The following is a 14,718-nucleotide window of genomic DNA, read 5'->3' on the forward strand; positions in this document are numbered from 1 at the left end:
ACATCTGCGCATATCGACGGACATCTGCGCATATCGATGGACATCTGTGCATATCAACAGATGACAAACGCAGGACCCACTTATGAATTACGAATATAACACGTTTCACGAAAGACTAAAATTTCATGAGTGGAAAAGTTTTAAATGTACACAGTGGCTGTGTGTCTTGGTCTTTACATAGTTCCGTTCCCTGTGTCGTCCATTACAGGCAGTTTTAAGGACTCTGGTGCATATTATTCACTTTTTCTATGAGAGATGTGAACATTGAATGAATGCCCAGTTAACCTGCCATCTACAATAGGACCCACTCCAATCACTTTTTGATCGACTGTAAAAGTGTTCCCAGTGGTCCTTTAATTATTATTATTATTATTATGAATATTATAATTACTATTATGATCATGCAGTTTTTAGCCCAAATCCAAAAAAACTGTCATTTTCTAGGACATAGTTTCTGCAGAGTGGCAGTAGTTCATTAGAAATTCATCTCTGAGTTGTGAGAGGGACGTTTGGTGTGGAGCAACCCCGCCCCACCTTCCCCTACACATTGCTGAGACATCCCCTCAAACTCCCAGCCTAACATTACTGGTGCATGAAAAATGGCGAGCAATGTTGGAGCTACCCAACCGTATACATTTGAGGCAGATTACCTGCACAGATTAGGACAGCGATGATGTACTTTTTGCACTATAGGGCGCACCAGAACCTAAGGCCCACAATCAACTAATGATCTATTAAAAAATGTTTGTCACACCTAAGGAGCATAAAACTTTAAGACCCATAAAATAAGACAAAGGCCAGACTTTAAAAACTATGCTCACAAGTATTTCAGACCTTGTTTGTAACAGCCTACGCATTAGCCACGTTACTTAGAAGCATTAGCGTATTCACGATACTTGTAGTTCCAAACCTTGTTTACTAGACGTAAAAACACAGACTGATACCGGTAAAATAAATAATACCATGACTGCTCACTCCAAAAAAAAACCTCAGCAAAGTTACAAAAGCAGTGATCCCCATCGGGACCGCGAGAGACACATCTGACCAAATGTTTTCAGAAACGCCAGCTGAACATATTTGGCACCTGAAGCATATCTTGATCTGTTGATGGCGATTGATCCAAAATTTCCCCAGATTACGAAGGGGTTTGGGAGATTATTGGGGATTTCAAAAGATAAATCATGCAATGACAAAACACATACACTGATTTGTCAATACCAGCTTAGCTTTAAGTAGACCCTTGTTATGTCAACACAAGAGTTCTGATCTGTAGGGGAGGAGTGATGTCTTCATCAGTTATTATGGATTTGATCTCAGCAAAAGTGGTTGTTAATGTTGTGGCTGAGCAATGTAAAAAAAAAAAAAATACCAGTAGTCAAGCATGCTGGGAAAACTACAGTGAAACACTCCAGTGTTTGTTTGTTTGTGTGGGTGAAGCCTCACATTCTGCAGTGTCACACTCACACACCCCGAAGTGGGAAAAAAAGTTTGCATACTTCCTCGCTTTCTCCTTTTTATTTCCTGAAATCAATCAGTGTGCACCTTCCAGACACAAATCCTTCGGTGTGCCTCCTCCTTTGTCTTATTATTGACTGGCAAAAGACTTAAAAGAGCTGCCCGGACTGGCTTGCATGCAGTGGCACTCCATCATCTTCACATCTTTACAGAGGGTGAAAGTGAAGCAGAGGCTGTTGTGTGCATCGCATAAGCACAGGGACAAAAGCAGAAAGCGACTCCCTGCCAAGGACTGCACCGAAACGCCTTTGAACTCTTTGAATGCTTTTGAAACGAGGTGGGAAGGGTGCAGCGGTCTGGCACGGCGGTAGGAAACGGTGTTTAATTGGACGTATTTTAGTTTTTTTCTTGGTGCACTACCTGAAAGAGTAGATTTTTTTCTTAATGAGGGGATAGTTTTGGGGTATTCCGCTAATGGTGTTCATCTTTGAGAAAATGGTGGAAGAAAGTAGGTGAGTCGGCTCTTTTTTTGCCGATTTAAAACAAAGTAAGCGTTTCTCTAATTTGAGAAATGTTTCTCCTGTAGATAAAAGCCTGGAGTAAGTGTCTAAGAAGGGTATTGAGTTCAAAAATACACAGTCGCATAACTGTACAGACACTGGCTTCTCATTTCCATTCTCCCCCAAGTGAAGGAAGGGATTAAGCAGTTGATTTACTCGTGCCATTGTCTCTCCCACCTGCCAGATTTCTGCATCCTCGGCAGGCCAAAAAGGCTCCGACATGATGCACAGGTATTCTCCAAGCTTGCTGAAGGCTCCCGTAAGGTGTCATAAATGATTCCCTGTGGTACTCTGAGGTGCCAGTTGAAGAGATTTGAAAGCCTGCACACATCGTGATTGGTGAAGGCCTCCAGACAAGACAAAGCCAGAGGAGGGAGTGTGGATCAGCACTGGGATGACATCATCTGCACACCAGTGACACAGGGCCATTTGGGGTGGGCTGGTCTTGGCTGTTGCCATGCGTTATATCAGACCAGGACAATCCTATTTGGCTTTGCCAGATTTAGTCAAAACAGTTAGAATTAGAAATACTAATATAGAAATCTGAAGATGAACCATAAACTTAAAAATGTGATCCGTTGATTTTCATTGACCCCATTTGAACCCATCTAGAAATGATCAAATCATGATAGCTCTACCTTTTTGTGGGACAAATTTAGCTGTTGCAGAGCTGAGGACTTCCTGTCAAACAGACCACGCCCCCTTTTGAGTGCAATTTTATTTTACGTTTATTGAAAAAATGTGCAGCTTAAATAACTGTTTTAGATTTTACATTTCACCACATTGCTACAAAGATTTTTAGACCAATATTTAGCATGTTAATTTTTTTGTTTATGAAGTTGGACTGATGGAGTGAATGTGCGACAAGCCACCTACAGGTGACCTGGTGAACTGATTTTCTGATTTCTGTCCCATTCTGATCATCTTTTGATCTATTGTAAAAGCGTTCCCGGGGGGTCTTTAAATTGGGATTATGCCGTTTTTTGCCAAAATATAAAAACATGTCATTTGACATAGTTTCTGGTTTTATATTGAATGCTCTTCCTGACACTACCCACTGTTTTACCTGGCTTGGGACAGGTACAAGCAGGGCACCGGTTTGTGCTCTGTTGAAGCTGTATGTGACTTTTTTCTTTCTTTTTATGAAATATCTGACTCTTTGTCCATCCGTCCATCCATCCATCCATCCTTACGTTTTTTTCATCTTTTTTCTTTTCTTTTATGCTTGTTTCTTTGTTTTGGGCCATCACATTTGAGAGGGAAGTCACAGGATTTAGGTGGGGCATGTTTACATCCTGTCCTGCCTGTCCAGTCAGTGAGCTGGAGCTTTGGGTCACTTCTCCCAAGGGTCTACACAATTTGGTAGAAAGAAAAGAATTTTACCAACAAAATTTACCTTTTTCTTTTTGTCTTTTGGGGAAATGACTGAAGATTTGTGGAAGGAGATATTGTTGTTGACAGATGTGCCCCTGCCCAATATTTTCAAACCTCTAAAACTCATAGCAAGACAATGAAATCAACCGGCAGCCAGATAATTTACATTTATTTGATTCTGAGGAAAGTTTGCCTCCACTGTTATCTCAGGAGTTTTTCCTCGCCACATTTTAGATTCAAGCTGTCACATAGAAATGAAAAAAAAAAAAATTCAACAGAGTGAGATGACTATGCAAAAATAATTAATTCATCTCCTGCCTGTATAGATCTCACTCCAGTTCCCTGGGGTTTTTATTCTTAAAACATAAGCTACAGTGCTGACAGTTTTCCTGCTTAAACATCAAAACGTCTTCTTTTCTTTTTTTTATGTTCTGGGCTCAGTTTTCATTTTATTTCTGATGGGAGGGGAGCACTACATAATCTGTTAGGTCTCGGAAATCCATGCTCTTTTTAAAAACTCAGACCACCTCTGTCAGAAAAAGCTATTACTGGTGAGGGTTTCATTTTAATTTAAATGAGATTACACTCCAGTGACATGAAAAGGGGGCACTGTCAGGATAGAGAGAACACGACTCCTTTTTTTTAACACATCCAGTCCTCCTGCATTGGGATTGTGGGACAGGACTTGGACTGTGTACCTGTAGGTACTCAGGATTGGGGGGGGGGCATGTTGTACGGCTGCATATGATGTATCTGCAAGCAAACGAGCCAGAAAGGAGGAGAATAATTACTGCGATGCCTCAGGCTCAAACGGGCAGAAAAGCCACGTTGCAAAGCAACATCTGTGGCAGAAAGCTGCATGATATGTCATCTTTAACTTCTTCCTTCTTTCTGATCCCACTTCTAATCTTTTCAACCCCCCCATATCGCTGTTTGTGTGTCTTTATTTGAAGCCTGAGCGAACTAAGATTATCGTGGTGAAGGATACCAAGTGTCTGAGGCTCGCCGGCTCATTACACGGTGCAGGGACAAGCCGGCGTGTCTGCGAGGACTCAGACCACCTTTATGCTGTGGATGTTGTTGCTTCCTAACGGTTTCTTTCTGTCCTTTCTCTTCTCCCATGTCTCTCTTTACCCCCCCCAACACTACCACCACCACCATCACCACCACCTCTCTTCGGCCTTGAATGGAACAGCAGATGAGCTTGGGATCGAGTTCATGGGTAAGCCAACTTTTCATTGACTTTGCGATGCATTGAATCTTTCATTTGCCTCACATCTGCTTGAAAAAAAACCACACACACACACGCACAATCCTGCACAACAAGGCCGCTCACCTTGGTAAATTATTGTAGGCCAGTTGCCATGGAAACACTGTGGTGAATTAAGTGTATCTGTCTACATGAGGAACAGACAGTACTAGATAAGAGTGATGCAATGAGTAAAAAGTGCAAAAGTAAGCAGCAGATATCCTAACGTGCACATATTTTTGTTTAACTTTTTTTAAATAAAATGGTGATTAATGTTTGGCTTATTATTGAGTTTAGCATTGACTGTATATGACGTGTGTGACGTCACTAATAGAAAACGGCTTACCTTTGGCTCCAACTAAAAGTCAATTCAGGCGCCACATTTTTTCGTGATATGGAGGGCAATTAACTAAATGAAGACAGCTGTGGATCATGATTAACCTGAAACTGGTGTGACTGACAAAGGCCAACTCAGAACATGACCAAAAACATAAACAACAGAACCCTTACAGTACCCCTCCCCAAAAGGGCAGATCCCAGATGCTCAAACACCTAAAAGGAGGGGACCCAGAAGAACAGAACAAATAAATTCCAGAAAACAGTTTGGGTTCCTGCAGCCTAGCAGAAGTGAGGGGTGTCATGGCAAACCCCTCCTCAGGAATAGATTTGAGGAGTGGCCCCAGCGACCCGCCACAGAAACAAAACAGGGAACATGAAGAGGAGCGGTTCCAGTGACCTTCCTTGGGAACAGACACATGAAGAGAATCGGCCCTGCTGAATCTCCATAGAAACGAAATGGGGAACATGAAGAGGAGTGGGTCCAATGACCCTCCACAGCCAAAGAAAATTTCAAGAATAGTACCGGCAATCGCCCTTAGGGACGTATAGGCTGTACATGGAATGTCATTACATGTCTGCAGGAAACCCTTGTGACGCGGCATGGCATGGACTATAGTGGCAGAAATCCCCGCTGCTGCAGAAAAAAACTCTCTAGCTGGGTCCAAGGTGGTCAAACTAGTGATGTACAACCCAAAATGCAGGAGACCAGGCTTGATGGGGGAAACTCAGACATTTAATAAGAAAAACCCCATAGACAACCAAAAAGGTGACACAACAGAGCAGATGACCTGACAAGGAAGAACTGAAAACCAGACACTTAAATACAAAATACATAGAAATAAAATAAATAGAAATAAAAACAACTGTGGATGATCAACATGAACCAGGAGTGACTGATAGGGCAAACAATTTAAAACATGACCAAAACCAGGAAGACAAATGAAAATCTAAAGTGAAGCACAGAATTCTTACACTGTGTGCTTCAAATGTATGTGAATGAGTTTAAAAGAGTTTGACTTATCTGACTGTTTTGTCTTGCTTGTTGTGTCTTGTATTCCAAAAAAATGTTACTTTTCAAAATTCAAATCAAAGAGCCGCAGATTGCAGACCCCTGGTCTAACAGAAGGGTTGATGTGTAAAAAAGATGGTTGATTGCCTCCTATCAGGAGAAAAATGTGGTCTCATCCCATTTTTACTGGTAATTATTTTTGTTTTAACGTTTGCCATCTTGGCCCCGCCACTCCCTTGCATTGCATAGCTGTGAGGCTTTCCATTAACATGGCTTCATAAACTGCTGTCACATCACACTCCAGCTCCGAGAAAGACAGGAGGCGAGAAGACGCGAGGAAGAGAGGCTGGTGCTGCACAACATTTCTCAGTTCGCTGATTTTAATCTGGGGACCAAATTAGCTGGGAATGCTACTGCATGTGGGCGGATGCATTAGAGAAAATGAGAACAGGATTGATCGATTGATAGCTGGACAGATGACAGAAGGATTGTTTTGCCTCTGAAGTGAGTGTGCACACGGACTTGATTATTTAACGTCCTCCTTTGTGAGATCTTACCTTATTCCGTCAATGAACCTTTTGATAATTGTTATATAAATCCCTCATGTGAGGCTAAAAAAGCACCTCATTTGATGGAGGATTGAGTGCTCTAAATATGATAGTCCAGTGAGCAAAGCTCTGCTTGTCGCACTGATGTATTTCAGGTTGAACAACCCACTTTGTGCGGGTCTTTATTGTAGCATTTTTATCACAAAGTGTAGATTGGTTGCTGCGTGTAAGTGGCCTTCTGGGATTGTCTCGTCTTTGGGTCAATATTACACGGTGTAGTAAGTTTAGCTAAAGCTGTTGACTTTGTTCTGTCCTAACACGCTCTTGCATCTAATTTCAAAAGTGCCTTGTAGGCATCCAGCTTGAAAGGCCCGCAACGCCTTTGTGCTCAGACTGCATGTTGGGATTTTCCCCGCAGGCGTTCAAACTTCGTACATAGTTTGTTTTGTGTTTGGAGTTTAGTAGCCTCTTTTTCACCCAAAAACAAAAAAAAAAGGAAGACCGAGGCGGGTCTCAGGTGGTGCTACCACATGAACACTGATGATGCTGAAGTTGAGAAAGATACCCCCTTTGTTTCAGAATGCAACTGTTGAGGGATCATTTCTGCAGAAGCCAGAGGGGTTGCCAGGGACAACGGTGTAGGAGCTGCACATCTGGGATTTGGCAACTTCTGCTTTTTATTTGTGAAACATAGTTTAAACAAAGTCGAATGTAATTTTTTTTTTCCAGAAAACTATTAAAGAAATATAGTTATTTTGCTGATAGATTCCAATATTAGTTTATACCAGGGTCTGGGTTTATACTCGATTCTGATTGGCTGCAGCGTGTACATTAAAAAGTGATAAAAGAAATTTCTCTTAAATAGCCTAAATGTTGTACATCATTGCCTAAACACCAGATGGATGTTATTCCACAGTTTATCACAACAGCAAGACAGTAGAAAAGATCATCTGTCCTTTAAGTGTCTCCACGATGGATATATCAGGATCTCTATCAAATTTGACCTTTAACAACAATGATGCCTTCAATTTTAAATACTTCTTTAGGTCTTACTTATTTCTAGCTTCACATAAAATGGTAAATAGCGTACACATACGTAGTTCTATACAACCTTCTTAGAAGTCCCAAAGTGCTTTACAGTTCCATTTACCCATTGACATACACTGATAGTTTCTCTGCTGCTAAACACTGGCGCCAACTTATAACCACTAGGAGCAACACAGGCTTCAGTGTCTTGCCCAAGGACACTTCGACACGTGGGTCCACAGAGCAGTAAAGCTGCAAGCTTTCCAATCAAAGGTCGACTGCTCTACCTCTGAACCACGGCCGTCCATTATATAAAGTGAATATGTCTTTATGAATTGAATTATTCATGAATTATATAAATTGTTGGTTTGTTGACACACTTTTAATGATCAGAGTTAATGTTGGATGTTTCTAGCAATCAAAGTGATCCAGGAAATTACTTGTGAACTGTGTTCCTATAAAACAAACGTTTTCTTCATCATCTGGACAAAAAACAAGCGGTAAGAGGACTTTCTCACTAAAATTATGCTTTGTATCACTTAATATGACATTTAGTGTATGTCCCAGGTTCCTCCACTGCTGCAAAGCAAGGTTGGTGCGGGCTCTGGATCTGTTACCATGACAACGCACTGCCCATCAAAAAGTCTACTTTTGATTTAACATTTATCTCTTCAATAAGCAACCATGCCATGAGTGGGATAATGCCCTTCGAGGCACGAACTGGCACAGTGACTGCACTGACTAGTGCAGAGTGTACCACAGTAGCTTCTGCAAGCTCCATTCATTTCGGCTAATGAACACCTTGTCGGGCATTATCCTTTACTTGATTCACGAAAATGTATAGTGCAAAGAAACAAAAACAAAATATGCTTTTTTTTTGGAAGAATTGGTGGAAAATAGAGTCATTAAAAATGTCTGGATTGTGTATGTGTTGACATGTTTTGTATGTGGGCATTTTTGGAGCCTACAGGTATGTTTGTGGCATTTGGGCGTGTGTCTGGGCAGGCCCCGCCCCCTTTTGGATTTATATTACCTATAAACCTGACTGTAATGATTGTAAACATCCAGCAACTTGTTGCCTTATGCTGCTTCACGGTTTTACCCCCCTCCTCTTTAATCGCCCTCCTACCCCCCCCCCCCCGGGTCTCCCTCTTTCTTCTTCCCTTCTTTTCTTTTCTGTCTGGAAAACAAACAACAACAAAAGGCTGTTACAGATGTGAGAAAGATGAATAAACTTTAGCCTAAATTACAAAAGGGGTTTACTTAAACATACACCTAGGGTGTCAAATGTTTCATAACCCCTATATTGTAACTGTAAAATATGTCCAACACAAGAGGCTTTCAGCTCTCATCTGTTTGTTTAGCTGTTAGACAGGACAAGTAAAAAAAAAAAAGACTGTTCTTTTATAAAAAAATTTCCTTTTTACACCGGAGCTTTGGCTCTTGTTTACGCTCTGTCAGCTACCAGATGTACTGTGTAATTAACAAGTTATTATACCTTTAATCACCAAGAACAAGTTGCAAAAACAGCTACAGACAAACATTTATTTACTCAATTAACTGAAAAGTCGATCTCTTTATGCGATTTTCTACTATTTTTTCCTATGAAACCACAATACTTTGTACTCTACATCACCTATCAGGACTAAATGACATCCAAGATCTGTTTTTATATCAAAACTACATTAATATAATTAAAATGTAAAGTGAAAAAAAATACTTTTTTGGAAATGATTCAAACAATGAGTATCTTCTTCACTTCCTCAGAAATAAGTGTTTTTAACTTCCACAAACTTACCTACCACTCATTCCCTGTTCATTTTTTTCTCCTAAAAAATATTCCATGACCTTCACATCTGCTTGGTATTGGATCTGGAGCCTCAGTCAAATATACCCGCTTCACCTTTTCCTACATGTGAGCGGCACACACTGCTGGGGCCGGCGAGGGCCCTCCCCTCGGCACTGTAGATCAAATTGCTTCAGTTACTGAATTGATTAAGGGATCGTCCTGGAAACGGATCTTCCCCCCTCAACTTATCAGATGTCTTCAGCCACCCACGCATGAGCCCGGTCTGCAGCCGGAGGTGACTGCTGTATCACGCTACTTGGATGATCATTTAAGTCACTCTGCTGGAAAATATATATATACAGAGGTTAGAAGAAGCACACTGAAAATATTGGAATCTTTTCCAAACTTTTAGCCATTTTAGCTAAGAGATGCAGAAACGATCATGTTTTTAAAAATCTATTAACGTATAATTTACTAAACATAATTTTTATTTGTTAAAAAAGAAAAAGTCTTACAAGTTTTAAGACCCATGAGTCTCCCCATTTTGTTCCAAATATAGGATATGAAACGCCCCAAGCCCTAGATTTTGGCTTTTCTTTTTTTTTTTCCAAATCAAGAAGATGTTTGGTGCTACCCAGAGACTTCAACCAAAGCCTCTCTGGGATGTGGTTCTCAGTTCCTTTCTGGAATTGAAAAGGCAGCCCCTCTTCCCACAATCTCATCTTTGCATTGTCAGTCCTGAGCCCGTTACTTCCCCAAAACACACAGTGGACTAGCAATGATCCACGGGGAAATGGATGAAGGCACTTGGGTTCTCTCTGAAGCTTCTGGTGAAACAAACACTGAACAATTTGGTCAGACTTCCACAGAAGTGTAAACAAGACTTTGAGATTACATCAGAGTCAGCCCTGCAACAGACAAACAGGAGGAGCCCTATGCTGTGGGGAGACATCTTCCAGGAGAATAGTGAGTGAAAACAACCTTTTCCCCACAAGACAAAGTGTAACAAGTGATTTATCTCAAAAGTTTAAAAAAAAAAAAGACTGCAAAGCCAAAGTTCTCCACCTTGTGTAGCTCGAGTTTGTTTGGAACATTAATGGAGCACATCCTGTGAAATTAACGCCACGAATGAGTGAGGCTCATTATAAAGAGGACCAAGCGAGACGGTGAAGGAGCGAATACGTCAGAAAATCTGACCAGCAGTGCAGTCTGCTATGGATTCATGAACCACAGTGTCTGTGCTGAGATATATTTAAAAATCAAAGGCAATGAGAAGATTTATTTTTTCTTTATTCATTAAAATCAACATGAAATTCCCTGTTACACATTCAAAGTTATAAAGAAAGAAAAAACTTGAAAGTAAAAATGAATCTATTTATGCAAAAGAACACAAAGCCTCTTTTTTTTGAAAGAATTTCCTGATTGGAAAGTGTAAAAAAGAGCGTAAAGGTCAGTCGATGCCTCTTTGCTGCAATAGATGGTCAGGAGATTAAAATCAATAATACAAGATTAATATTGTATTTAGCATGAATTGGAAAAAATCGGTTTATCCATTCACTGATCACACTGAATGGCTTTCAGGGTCGGAGCCTAGCTTGGCCGCTGTTGGGCTAAGGCCTTGGCCTTGAAAGGTCACTCGTCTGTTGCAGGGCCACACAGTCCCAGCTAGATTACAGATACGTATGAACCTATGAAGCATGTTTTTGGACTGTGGGAGGAAACGGGAGAGCCTGAAGAAAACCCACGCATGCATGAGGAGAACATACATCCTCCACACAGAAAGGACCCAGCTGAGTTTTCGAACCTACTAGCTATGCGTTTTATTATCCATTTAGAAAACTGTACACAAGTTAGATTTTTTTTGTGTATTGAAGATCCAAAATGTAGATATCCCCCCAAAAATATTACAAAGTCATTGCATAAACGTATCAAAACACCCACTCCAATCATCTTTTGAGCTACTTTAAAACCGTTCCTAGTTGGGGTTTTTTAATTAGAATTTTGCCATTTTTAGCCAAAATCAAAAAATGTGTAGTTTTTCAAGGACACAGTCTCTGCAGAGTGGAAGGAGTCATTAGAAATGTACCTCTGAATTGTGAGCGCCCCCTCCTTCTGCTCCCTGTTGCTGCGAGCTCTTTGTTTACACACCCTCCCAATAGCTTACAGCCCGTCACAATCCCAACCTAACTTTAGCGGTGCAAAAAAAAAAAAAAAAATGGCGAACAATTTTGGAGCGATCCAGCCAGTTTTGAACCAGTTGCCAGTTTAGAATAGGAAAACAAAGAAGTACATGGATCTAGTCGTCTACGGGTGGAGGTGTCAGTATAGAGTAGTCTCCTGCTCCTGATTCACAACAAATTGAATAAAGAAATTCAATTTTTAGCTTAATTTTCTCTGAACGTGTCCTCCATCATGAGAAAAATGCAACAAGAATATGTTAAAAACATGATTTTCACCAGTGAAGCATCAAAAAGCTATAATATTTCCAAAATGAAATCACTTTTTCTTTTTTATGTACCGGTATATGTATTTATAAACCCACAAAGAAGAAAAATGTTATTTATTTATTATTATTTTTTCCTTGTAGCCTCCACAAATCAACAGTTTTTATTTTTTTCTGGCCCAGTCTAGTAGCGCTTTTCGTGTTTCTTCCTCCACTGTAATAACAAAGAGATTCTGTGTCAACAGCAGAAGCCACAGGTGAGTCCTTGAAGGTCACTTGCAGGTTTCACTCTGTTTTTTGGGGGGTTTTTTGTTCTTTTTCCTTCATCTGCTGGGTACAAATCAAACATGGAGTATTTTCAGCCTTCGTGAGATACTGAAGAAAAGCACAGGAGGTTAAGCTGAAGGTCGGGAGTCATAGTGGGACTGAGGAGCCTCTCCTTCTGTCAGCTACATTTGTTGATTTGGAATAAACGGTGTCAGTTCACGTGTTGGAAACTGTGCTCGGTCTCAGAGTCGTCAGTATCACACTAGCAGAGTTCAACAATCCAAATATATCAGTCGGGATCAACTGCTTTTTTTTTTTTTTCCATCCCGGCCGCTTTTGACCCTAAGCCTGGGCCGCTGATGTGCAGAGTTTTGACAAGAAGCTCTGGGAGCATTCGTTTGCTGCTAATTCCCTGTCACCATCAGTCTCTGGATGCTGAGATGCACATGGAGGCCATCCTCAAACACACACACACACATATATATATAAATGTGGAGTGGCCCTGGCCTCATCGCTGTTGCCTGCTGGGTTTCTCTGAACAAAATGATTATCACACTTCAGTTAGCACATGTCATCGAGCCCAGCCTGTGTCTGCCATGTCCCCATCGCATGTTCAAATGCTGACACTTACTGACAGCATCGCTGGTTGCTTTATGCTAATCCAGATTGTGGGTGGATGTCTGTGTGTAGTCCACCCTTTTATTGTTTTGCTTTGGAGTGTTAACTCAAGAAGCCTCTCCGCGTGGCACAATCACAACAGTCCAACCACTAGAAATTCTGGAATTGTCTTCTCTCCTCCGCAGAGAGCGGCGACACCTACCAGAGGCAGGTGCTATCCATCTTCAGCATCGCCTCGGGGATCTGTCTTCTTGGAGTGGCGTGCATGGCTCTCTACCGCCGCAACAAGTGAGTGATCCCAACCAGAACCACATTAGTACAGTGAGCCCCTGGCTGTGCACAAGAGCACTTTACTATCATGGCATGGAGCCCAACCAAAGTGTGAGTCAGCGAGAGGATGTTTTAGCAAGGCATGAAATCTAAATTGTGCGGGCTGCATTTGGGACAGATACTCATGTAAGATTTATTCACAAAGTGGTTTTAGCAAACAGGTATGTCAGAAACAATTCACCCAAAACAAAATATGCCCGAGCCACGGCCAGTTCACAAAACGGTGGACCTTCAGTTTGAAAGGGTTTGTGTGAAAGCCCACTTCTCCCTCCATCCCCAAAGTCAATTACTTGCTTGCAGGTGAGAAACAAGAGAAAAATAAAGAGGACAAAGAGAAGCAGAGAGTAAAGAAGGGAGTTAATATAGGTAGTGTTGATTGAATTGGTTCCACAACAAAAAAAAAGAGGGTTTTGTTTTTCAGCAGGGAAGCGTTCTAAGGTGCATTTCGGAGAGCCCAGTCTCTTTTTCTGTTTTCTGAACAAATGTACCGCAAATTATCGGAACAGGCAGATCCTGTTTAATTGATTTGCTTTTCTTCAAAGGTTGTTTGACAGTCCTGCCCGGACAAACAGCCTCCGTCTTTGCTGTTATCTAGCAAGGACACCGGTTTTCGTTCAAAACTGTACTTTGCAGAGATTCGCATGCTGATTTTTGGGTAGAAAACAGAACAAACCTTTTGGTTTTCTACAGAGTCAGATAAAGGTAAAAAAAAAACATATGCATAAAGACAAAGTTGTGCAAAAGAATTTGTTTAATTTTACATTCAACATGTCTGCTTTGAATACATCTTCTGTTGTGTTTAATGAGAAATTCCCATTAACTTACTTTCAAAAGTGCATCACAGGGTTACAGGTACATGTAGCTAGTCACGAAACATCAATAACACTAAATCCACATGCTTTTTGAGCCCCTGTAATTAAATAAAAAATAAAACTTTGCATTGATCCAATTGGGAAATTATCTTGTCACCAAACCTCTGTTAAAGAAAACCTATACTAATAATACTAATAGCAGTGATCTCCGCTGCATTTTGTTGTTGCCAGCTGATCGTTCAAACAATGCACCTGCAGATCGTTTCATACCCACATGGTCCAAAAATGGTCCAAAAATGAGCCACATATTAGGTATAAAGAGATGACAAATAGAGAATTATGAAACAAACAGGCTAACTCTGAGATAAAACAGGCTAACTGGTAAAAAGCATTGGCAATTCGTAAGAAAAGAGGGAAAAAAGGTCAGTAGTATCAGAAGACCCATTTGTCTTTCTTTTTCTGAGTTGTTCTGTTTTAGCTTCATCTAAACACCCCTAAATGTGGTGTAATTATTTTATTTTATTGTATTGTTGTTCATAAACTACACTGTCTCTTGCTTATGACATCACTGCTGAGACATGAAGGATGGGGGTGATCATGGGTGTGTCCAAATTCGAAGGCTGCTTCCTTCAATGGCCGCGGCCTTCCTGGGTAACGTGGGCCGAGTCCTTCGTCAAGCGGGTAGGCCGGGTTTTGACGGCTGTGAATTTGGACCAGTCTAGCTTTTGGATAATTCCAGCCGTCACATCGGCGAATATCCTGTCGCCTAGCAACCGAGAGTCCCGAACAGAGAAGAGTAGTGAACCAGGCATGGAGCTAAAAATTTTCCTGGCTTATTTGATCCAACTTTTAACCTTGGAGGCGTAATTATTTTCCAACTCCGGGTCCAACTTCACAGT

The 14,718-nt window shown here is 41.1% G+C and overlaps 1 protein-coding gene across 3 annotated transcripts in view; it reads left to right on the forward strand.

Annotated features, from left to right (window-relative positions):
• Nucleotides 1–14,718, forward strand: part of LOC101163116 (pro-neuregulin-3, membrane-bound isoform) — a 255,441-nt gene that overhangs the window by 208,764 nt on the left and 31,959 nt on the right. For 2 of the 3 annotated variants that reach the window (XM_011487979.3, XM_020712193.2), the window contains 2 exons: nucleotides 4,585–4,611; nucleotides 12,863–12,965. In XM_011487979.3, coding sequence (XP_011486281.1) covers nucleotides 4,585–4,611; nucleotides 12,863–12,965 — 130 coding nt within the window. The remainder of the gene's footprint in view (nucleotides 1–4,584; nucleotides 4,612–12,862; nucleotides 12,966–14,718) is intronic. The other variant, XM_011487980.3, reaches the window with a different exon arrangement.

Source organism: Oryzias latipes, chromosome 19, assembly GCF_002234675.1.
Source record: "Oryzias latipes chromosome 19, ASM223467v1".
Classification (NCBI taxonomy): domain Eukaryota; kingdom Metazoa; phylum Chordata; class Actinopteri; order Beloniformes; family Adrianichthyidae; genus Oryzias; species Oryzias latipes.